The 10,794-nt window shown below is 38.3% G+C and overlaps 1 protein-coding gene across 1 annotated transcript in view; it reads left to right on the top strand.

Annotated features, from left to right (window-relative positions):
* PKD2L1 (polycystin 2 like 1, transient receptor potential cation channel) overlaps window positions 1-10,794 on the top strand; it is a 42,119-nt gene that overhangs the window by 23,059 nt on the left and 8,266 nt on the right. Inside the window, exons 7-12 of the mRNA XM_075841432.1 lie at window positions 2,224-2,394; window positions 5,082-5,263; window positions 6,644-6,764; window positions 7,170-7,268; window positions 8,939-9,060; window positions 9,964-10,081. Of these exons, the coding sequence (XP_075697547.1) occupies window positions 2,224-2,394; window positions 5,082-5,263; window positions 6,644-6,764; window positions 7,170-7,268; window positions 8,939-9,060; window positions 9,964-10,081 (813 nt within the window). The remainder of the gene's footprint in view (window positions 1-2,223; window positions 2,395-5,081; window positions 5,264-6,643; window positions 6,765-7,169; window positions 7,269-8,938; window positions 9,061-9,963; window positions 10,082-10,794) is intronic.

Consider the following 10,794-nt stretch of genomic DNA (forward strand, 5'->3'; position numbering starts at 1 on the left):
TGATATGTTTTTCTTTCTATTTTATTCTTTTCACACTCACTAGTAAGTTAAAGACGACCTTTCTGCTCTCCTGGCAGGTCTGTTATAGTAAAATCTGTTATTCCTCCTAGAAATGTATGAATACATTGATAACTGGGTGTTACCATTCCCCATGTCAAAGGGATGCGTCTCTAAGCAATAAAGAGTTCTAAAGCCCTGCTCACACAGTTTTTTGACAATCATAAAAAAATCTGCCTCAAAATTCCTTAAGGAAATTTTAATTGCAAGCTTTTAGGACGCTTTTATTCATGTATTTTTTGCCTGCGGCCATTGAATATGATGCAAAAACCATGGGCAAAAACGCTCCAAATGAGCGCCACTGGTTTTCCTCTGCCTTATATTGATTTTAGTGGGAGGTCAGAGGCGGAAACCGCTCAAGAAAGGAGAATGCCGAAAAAAAACGCCTCTACCTCCATTGAAATCCATGGGGGGCAATTTGGGCCGTTTTTTTGACGCTGAGTCTGACACTATTTCCGCATCAAAATCAGCATAAGAAAAACTGTGTGAACGGACCCTAAGAAAAAAAAATTATCAGATTGTTAAAAAATATTTGCTTTTGCTTTAACTTACGAAGGTCTAGTAAAATGCTAAAAGCACTTACCAGTCACCATGTCATTAACACCTTAACAATAACCATATAGTGTTCAGAAGATGCAGCACCCGAATCAATCGCACGGCTCGTGAAGCCCAGGCCGTTAGCAACAATAGCAGTGGTCTCCGAACATGTTTAACCTCTCCGATGCGGTGGTCAATAGCGACCACCGGATCGGAGTGGTTTAGTGGTCTCACACCACCGATATACCAGCAATGCAATCGCGGGGTGCCGATGGTTTCTAAAACAGCCAGGGGCCTAACAAAGGCCCCCAAGTTTGCCTTTAGTAAATGCCTGTTTACAGATGCCTGCCAGTTTTACACTGACAGACAATAATACACTGCAATACAGGAGTATTGCAATGTATTATAAAAGCGATCAAATAAATCGCACAGCAAAGTCCCCTAGTGGGACTAAAACCAAAAGGTAAAAAAAATAAGTTTCATAAAGTTAATAATAAATAAAAATCCCAAGGAAATAAAATTAAAGACCCACTTTTTCCTCTTACAAAATGCTTTATTATGAAAAAAAAAGTTAAAATGTTACACATATTTGGTATCGCTGCGTCCGTAACTACCCCAATTTTAAAACTATTACATTATTTAACCCGCATGGTGAACACCGAAAAAAATAAAACAAAAAACAATGCCAGAATTGCTGTTTTTTGTTCATCTTGACTTTTAAATTGATAAAAAGTCGCATGTACTCCAAAATGGTACCAATAAAAACTACAAGTCGACCCGCAAAAAAAAAAAAAAAAGCCCTTGTACAGCTGCATCGGCGGAAAAATAGAAAAGTTATGGCTCTTAAAATATGGCGACACAAAGAAATAATTTTGAAGAAAAAGTGTTTACTGTGTAAAAGTAGTAAAACATAAAAAAAACTAAATAAATTTGGTATTCACTACTAATCGTAGCAACCTGCTGAATAAAGTTATTATGTTATTTATACCACACGGTAAACTTAGGACGCAAAAAAGGGTGGTCAAATTTTGTTTTTTTTCCCATTACCCCACCAAAAAAGTTAAGCTATGTAGACTGAAAAATAAAAAAAGTTCTAGATCCTTGATGGAAAAACGTAAAAAATAGCTTGGTCACTGAGATTTAAAATACCTTTAGGTATTAAACGGGTTAAACTATATGTAATTAAGGCAGCCATACATGCACACCTCTGACAGTGGGTGAGAATCTGCCCACCCTCAAATCTTTAAGGAAGCAGAGGTCTGACCATTGCTTTTCCTATGAGAAAAGGTAAGAATCTTTTAATTTTTAGATTTTCCCGCCGTTCATCAGAAGCGCTTACCTATTACGCCATCAGTTCTTGTATTTATTGTAGCTAACGGAGGTTGAGTAAATTCACTTGATCTCGATGTTGGTATTAAGTCTCAAACACTTGTATTTGTCCAAATTACCATAATGTCCCTAAAGCACCAGATAAAATAAAGAAAAAAATAATGTAAAGTTAAAAATCAAAAGAAATGCAAAGATTTTAAATACGTATGTAAATGTCATAGAGAAGGGAATGGTTATCCATTTATTTTTACGTGAATGTGTTTTTATCCATGTATGAGTAACTAATTCAATTTTGTTAAGCTTTCTCTTGTAGCCATTGCATTCCATATCTTTCGGACTTTGGAAGTGAATAGACTCATGGGTACACTACTGGAAAATCCAAAAACATATGCAGACTTTGAGTTTTTAGCATTTTGGCAAACACAGTACAACAACATGAATGCGGTCAATCTTTTCTTTGCATGGATTAAAGTAAGTGGACAGTATTTACGATCTAGACACTGATAAGAAACTGAAAGTACCATCTATAGATCAATAATGGATATGAAACAGAAGGGGGTCATTGATCGCCAAAAAATAACTTGTGCATCTATACTGATTTAAAGTGTACATCCAGTCAAAAAATGAAAACTAAACAGAATCCTTATACAGTGAAGGAAATAAGTATTTGATCCCTTGCTGATTTTGTAAGTTTGCCCACTGTCAAAGACATGAACAGTCTAGAATTTTTAGGCTAGGTTAATTTTACCAGTGAGAGATAGATTATATAAAAAAAAAAAAAAACTGAAAATCACATTGTCAAAATTATATATATTTATTTGCATTGTGCACAGAGAAATAAGTATTTGATCCCCTACCAACCATTAAGAGTTCAGCCTCCTCCAGACCAGTTACACGCTCCAAATCAACTTGGTGCCTGCATTAAAGACAGCTGTCTTACATGGTCACCTGTATAAAAGACTCCTGTCCACAGACTCAATTAATCAGTCTGACTCTAACCTCTACAACATGGGCAAGACCAAAGAGCTTTCTAAGGATGTCAGGGACAAGATCATAGACCTGCACAAGGCTGGAATGGGCTACAAAACCATAAGTAAGACGCTGGGTGAGAAGGAGACAACTGTTGGTGAAATAGTAAGAAAATGGAAGACATACAAAATGACTGCCAATCGACATCGATCTGGGGCTCCATGCAAAATCTCACCTCGTGGGGTATCCTTGATCCTGAGGAAGGTGAGAGCTCAGCCGAAAACTACACAGGGGGGAACTTGTTAATGATCTCAAGGCAGCTGGGACCACAGTCACCAAGAAAACCATTGGTAACACATTACGCCGTAATGGATTAAAATCCTGCAGTGCCCGCAAGGTCCCCCTGCTCAAGAAGGCACATGTACAGGCCCGTCTGAAGTTTGCAAATGAACATCTGGATGATTCGGAGAGTGACTGGGAGAAGGTGCTATGGTCAGAGCTCTTTGGCATTAACTCAACTCGCCGTGTTTGGAGGAAGAGAAATGCTGCCTATGACCCAAAGAACATCGTCCCCACTGTCAAGCATGGAGGTGGAAACATTATGTTTTGGGGGTGTTTCTCTGCTAAGGGCACAGGACTACTTCACCGCATCAATGGGAGAATGGATGGAGCCATGTACTGTCAAATCCTGAGTGACAACCTCCTTCCCTCCACCAGGACATTAAAAATGGCTCGTGGCTGGGTCTTCCAGCATGACAATGACCCGAAACATACAGCCAAGGCAACAAAGGAGTGGCTCAAAAAGAAGCACATTAAGGTCATGGAGTGGCCTAGCCAGTCTCCAGACCTTAATCCCATCGAAAACTTATGGAGGGAGCTAAAGATCCGAGTTGCTAAGCGACAGCCTCGAAATCTTAATGATTTACAGATGATCTGCAAAGAGGAGTGGGCCAAAATTCCATCTAACATGTGTGCAAACCTCATCATCAACTACAAAAAATGTCTGACTGCTGTGCTTGCCAACAAGGGTTTTGCCACCAAGTATTAAGTCTTGTTTGCCAAAGGGATCAAATACTTATTTCTCTGTGCACAATGCAAATAAATATATATAATTTTGACAATGTGATTTTCTGTTTTTTTTTTTTATATAATCTATCTCTCACTGGTAAAATTAACCTAGCCTAAAAATTCTAGACTGTTCATGTCTTTGACAGTGGGCAAACTTACAAAATCAGCAAGGGATCAAATACTTATTTCCTTCACTGTATGTAGTAAACGCGTGCAGTTCTACTCTCAGCTGTTGCAATTCAGATTTCTCCTGCTTTTAGAATTTGGGACAGGAAGTAGCCGTCTGACAGCTATACCTTTAAACCATATTATATCTCATGGGGCTAATTTTTCCGTCACTCAGTGACTCCTCCCTCTTTCCCTCATCTTTTTGGCATTTAATCACAGTGAGATAACTCTTCCCCTCACATCCTTTTAATTGTGCAGATACTTAATTGAATCTATTCCAGAAAGACTACAAGATGTGATCAGGTATCAGCGTTTACTTGCACATCCAGGATGTGTCGGACAGGGCCAAGCCTTATCTCTATAGTGTATAGATGTATGGTAGAGATGAGCAAGTGTTCAGGTTTGTAATGATTTCCAGACCACTGATTTTTGGGGTTGCGTTAAAGGCTCTATTGTCTTAAGTAGGTGAAAGGTAATAAGTTCTGTAATAGGTAGTTCACAGATTCAGTGGAAATCTGTATAGCTTGTGGCATAGGGCAAAACTGAATAAAAGGAAAATAAAGGCCTAAGCCCTCTTTCACACTACCAAGTGCTACTCGGCCCGTTTTTCACGGTATCCCAGTGGCACCCGATAGTTTTCACGGACCCATTCACTTTATTGGGTGAATTGGTTCCGTAAAAACAGACCCAACTTTCCGATTCATGAAAAGATAGAACATGTCCTATCTTTTCACGGATCATGGACGGGACACGGACTGCACCGACGGTTGTGTGTATTAGGGCTAAGATTTTTATTTTTTTATTTTTTTTAAATATCAGTTTTTGTACACAGAACCAGAACACATTTAGTTGAAATCAATAACTTAACCAGAATTATACAGACTTTTTTTTTGTTCTCACCTATTACTTGTTACAATAATATTTACATCCACTATGCTATTTTTGATCTCCAGATCTTCAAATATATTAGCTTCAATAAGACAATGACACAACTTTCATCCACCCTTGCTCGTTGTGCGAAGGACATATTGGGCTTTGCTATCATGTTCTTCATAGTGTTTTTTGCCTATGCCCAGCTGGGATATCTTCTGTTTGGAACCCAAGTGGAAAACTTCAGCACGTTTGTAAAGTGCATGTAAGTTAACATATTGTTTATAGGTATTTACATTTGCCATTCTGTTACATCTAAGATTTTCTTGGGTATATTGATAATTACCAAGTATTTCATGTAAATATTAAAATCAAGTCTGCTGAATACTTCATTAAGGATCGGATGTACAGTATCACTAATGCTCTTGGTCCCTTTTCAAATTTCCTGTGCTGCCTCCTCAGTCTGAGTATTAGTGGGAGCATACTTCACTTTACGTCACTTATTGATAAAATTATAATGAATGCTGCAAGGAGCGCTACATAAATAAGGAGAATGAGGTAAGAGTGTAGAAAATATCTGAAGACTAAAGCTGGAGCCGGGGCCTCCTCGGCTTGGCATGGCGGTGTAGGTAAACCATCAAGTTCTATGCTTGTCAAGTGAAGGATAGGGCAGACAGGGAGCCCGCTGTGACTTTCTTGACTTAGATGCAAGAAATGTTATAAAATAATTTTAAAAATGAATAAAAAAGGTGGATTGTCAGTAACAGAAATCTCTGAGCTGGGCCAATGCACAAAGCACAGAGTCCTTTCATTCTTTAAATCATCAGTAGTCCAAGATCACATAATTCGCCAATGTGGTCATGCATCGGTGACATATCAGACACATAGAAATCATATCACCACGTGAAATTCTTTAGTAATGATTATTGAACCTCTACAGCACATGAACATCCATATGGCTAATATTTCCATATTGCAGTATTCATATGTTAATGAGCTATTGGGGGTTATGAAGGTGTCAATTAGCCAATCAGATGCATAGCCTACAACCATACATTATATTAAAAGAGACAATAGGGAACAAGATTAGATCTGAAGAAAAAAAAAAAAGATGTGATGACTATTAGTTCATTGATCCTGTATTGTGACATCATTGTATTTATTACGGTCACAATACAGTGACAAATTCATATCCCTGCACAGAAAAAATTACGATAGTGATGTCGCAGCACAGGGATTATGACCAAAGTGAAGTATCAGCACAGGAATAGTCACAGTGATGTCACAGAGGAGGGATAATAAACACTATGAAGTCTTAAGAAAGGGCTATTGATGTCACAGTATGGGAATCATGTGCAGTGATGTCACAGAACAGGGGATAATAAACATACTGTCACAGCTAATGGATAAGGATGACAACGATGTCACAGCACAGAGATAATAAACACAGCATCATTATATAATTATAACGCACACAGTGATGTAACAGTACAAACATAATAAACAATGGTGTTTCCTTATACTGCAAGCTCCGCACCCCCCTGTAGTAATGTCCCTGTTTTTAAGATGTTTTTTTTTAAAGATTACATTAATGCCTAAAAATATTGCCGCTTTAAATTTCTGCCATTTCTATTTTTTTTTCTAGATTCACCCAGTTTAGAATTATTTTAGGAGATTTTGACTATGATGCCATTGACAATGCCAACAGAATTCTGGGACCCATTTACTTTGTCACCTACGTCTTCTTTGTCTTCTTCGTGTTGTTGGTAAGTGCGCGGTTATTGACATGTTATGGCCATATAATAGTATCACAAACTGAGCCGGTCGTGCTTACTGTCATACAGTGAATGCATGAACTCTTTTAGAATAATGGAATTAATCTAATTTTACAAGGCTCATAGTCCTAGGTTCATACATAGAAATACTTACTTTATAACCAAGCATAAAAAAAAAAAGATCAAGAAAGGTTCAATTTTAGGCATGATGATCTTACATTACACCAACTGAGAGCACAGATTCAAAACATATATTAAATATATAGAAATATTTTCTAAAGGTAAAAATGGAAGTCTCACATTTTTTCCCCATATTTATTACATGGTCTGGTTTTGTTGCATAGCATGTTAAGACTTAAGTGACCTTTAGCGACTAACTCACTTTTTTTTTTTTAGAACATGTTTTTGGCCATCATCAACGACACATATTCAGAAGTAAAAGAAGAGCTTTCAAATCAGAAAAATGAGCTGCAGTTTTCGGACATCTTAAAGCAGGTATGGGTAAACTTTTGTCGCCACCTCATTAAAGAAGGCCGCCAGTGGATACACAACTTTCTATGTCTGCATCCCCCAGCTGACCTTTATACTGCACTCTACACTTCTTTTATATATTCTGTACTTACTTTTTTAGCTGCTGCATTGTCTGTGCTTTAAAAAAGCCTCCATCTTGATTCTTAGATTTCCCCAGCTTTCTCTTCCTCTCTGCTTTGCTATCAATCCTATGAGGCTTCAGGACAGTGTCACATGACAAACTAAAGACCACACCATTTCAGCATGCTGGGGGACACTATATTTATCACTCGCTCTATAGTCTAAACAAGCTGAGAAACCATAAGTATACAGACAGGGAGGCTGCACTATATTCTTCTACATTATACCTGGGTGACGGGAACCTGTCTAATGATAGACGTTTCAGTTGCCCCCCTGTACAAATTGCGTCAAATGTGAGAAGGGATATTTAGCGTAGGTGACAGCGTTACCGATATCTTTACCCTGACACTGATGTTCTCAGGAGCTTTTGCCTGGTTACTTTGGTGCATTTTTGGGAGCGATTCGCTGTAACACCAATGGTTAAACGCTTCAACCCCTTGCATCATATGAGTATATTCATTTAGCAGGGTTCGCAACAGAATCAGTGAATGAACCACTAAATCTTTTCAAATTTATTGAGCACGTTGGGCTTTTGTCACGGTGGTGATTGCACCCCTGATTTTAGCGAGATATTTAATAAAGTATAAAAATTTTACTCTTTAGTCACAATCTGCTGAAGCCTGTGATGGGCGACACATAGATCTCCATAGACTCAAGTATAGAAAGCGTGTCACCGAGCCTGGGTCACACTGCTGCTAACCAACCATCTCAGTCTGATATATAGAGATAGAAGCAGCAAGAAAATAACAGGTGAGAGACTGACACATGGAATACCATAACGGTACACAAGGGAAAGTTTATTTTTGTCCGTAGTGCCCCTTTAATAATTTTAAGGACAATGAGATGTCTTCGTAAAAGCTACTCTAAATGAAGGTGGAGGGCATCATAACCAGCTTTTTAATAAAGCAGGTGATAAAATTACATTTCCTTTTTTTAAAGGACCCCCAATGCATGAAGTTATACATTATGTTGCTCTGTATAACATTTTGTCTTGAAGAGGACATGTCAGCTCTCCTGATATGACTGTTTTAGTACGTACTTGCATTCATCATAAAACAACATTTCTTAGATCTCTGCATTGTGGCATTCATGTTATTCCTCCTGGAAAGGAATTAATAAATTGACAACAGGGTGTTACCATTCCCCTTGTTCTATACTGTCTGGCATGGTCAACACTGAGTGGACAGTGTCAGACAGTTTAGGGAGACATCCTCAACTGAAAATATCTAGTAGTCAATTTATTCATACATTTCTAGGAAGGATAACAGAGGAACGGCACAATTCAGAGCTCTAAGAAAATATGCTCCAGAATGGTTATATTATGGGGAATGGCACTATTTACTAAAACAGGCATGTCAGGAGAGCCGACATGTCCTCTTTAAAATCGGAAAAAGCAAAAGGCCAATATCTTTTGTTTGAATGCACCATATATTTTTGTTGTATGCAGCATCCATTATTTTGCCCCCATTGACAAGCCTATATAAGAATCCAGTTGTCATTTATATTATTTTTAGGGTTACAAGAAGACATTAATGAAGCTTAAGCTGAAAAAGGAGCGCATATCAGATGTACAGAAAGCGTTGCAGAATGGCTCTAAAGAAATGTCATTTGAAGAGTTCAAGAACAGTCTAAAAGAGTGAGTAGTAAAAATATATATAAGCAACACGTGGCTATCTATAATGATTTATTTTCTAGCACACGGATAAGAAGAATGAAAACAGGTTTTATTTTATATTTGCTGTGAAACCCCTAATATAAATCGGAAGTTTGAATATATATATTTTTTGTCCTCACTAAAGTTTTTTGCAGATTTTGTCACTTTGCTCTGATTTTAGAAACAACTAAAGGGGTTTTCCAGCCACTAAAAATTGATCCTCAGGATAGGCCACTAAAAATTTATGGCCGATCCTCAGGATAGGCCACTAAAATTTGATGGCCGTTCCTCAGGATAGGCCATCAATAGCTGATGGGTTGGGGTCCGACTCCCAGGACCCCCTCCAATCAGCTATTTTGAAGGGGCCAAAGAGCTCGTACAAGTGCTGCTTCCACTTGATTTCTTATTGCTCACTGTTAATCTTCGACACGCATTTAGCGGCGATTCACAGTTATTTCAGCCTTTTCTCCAAATCACTTCAATGGGAGAAAAGGCTGCAATACCTGTGAATCGCCACTAAATGCGTGTCGACGACTCACAGTGAGCAAGAAGAAATTAAGGGGAAGCAGCGCTCGTATGAGCGCTGCGGCCCCTTCAAAATAGCTGATCAGCGGTTGTCCCGGGAGTCTGACCCTGACCCATCAGCTATTGATGGCTTATCCTGAAGATAGGCCATCAATTTTTAGTGGCTGGAAAACCCCTTTAATTGCAAAATACAGAATAGGAAAAGTCTACCCTCTCTGGATTTACCAATGTGTATTGCTGGGTCCTAGTATTTAAATCCCCACACAAAAAAAAAAAAAGAAGTAAATTTATTTTAGGAAAAAATAAGTAAACAAAAAATATTTGGTAATCTTTTAAATTTGCTTACCTGAAATGTTATAGGATGGGCCATGATGATCCTGAAATTACAGCTGCCTTTTCCAGATTTGACCAGGATGGTAACCGAATTCTGGATGAAGATGAACAAAGGAGAATGAGAGAGATCCTGGAGAAAAATAGAGTATGTAAACAATAATTCTTATATAAAAAGTATCAACAACAAAGCACTCTGTCCACTCTGAAGCGACAAATACAACAAAAATAATTGAGAGAAGAGAATAAGTAAACTGGTATATAATCTAAGGGTAAGGCCACACGTACCTGCAAAACCATGTGGCCATTAATTAATAAATTTGCATGACTTGGTTTTCGATCTCCTACATGTGGGCATACATATTAAAAACCACCAGCCGAGGGTTCGTTTAGCTGATGGCTATTTCTCACCACTCCCCAAAAACATGCACTATCGGCACTGATGAGCATGCATGTTTACGTCTGGTAGAAACTTATCTGATGTGAGAAGAAAGGATCGGACACACTGAAATCCAAGATGCCTGATGCTTCTTTCCCGAGAACATCTGTCATCAGGGGATAGTTGGGTGGCCCTCATACACATTGGATCGCGAGTTGATTTTGGCAAAATTGGCAGTTTTGGCTCAATTGTATGGGCACCTTAAGAACTACAGTCAGAACAAGGTAATTGTGTTAACTGCCATCCCATCAATCTTAGATAAAAGGTAGTGGAATTCAGCAAAGCAGAGGATAAAACATGAATAAGAAAAGGCAGAGGATGATTTAAGATCTAGACACTAAAGTTCACCATACACTAGAGATTTTGGATTGCCGAACAGGCCGATTTATATCATTTTGTGCCTACTGTTGGCGGACTTCTCA

The sequence above is a fragment of the Rhinoderma darwinii genome, chromosome 11 (genome assembly GCF_050947455.1).
Source record: "Rhinoderma darwinii isolate aRhiDar2 chromosome 11, aRhiDar2.hap1, whole genome shotgun sequence".
In the NCBI taxonomy this organism is placed as follows: domain Eukaryota; kingdom Metazoa; phylum Chordata; class Amphibia; order Anura; family Rhinodermatidae; genus Rhinoderma; species Rhinoderma darwinii.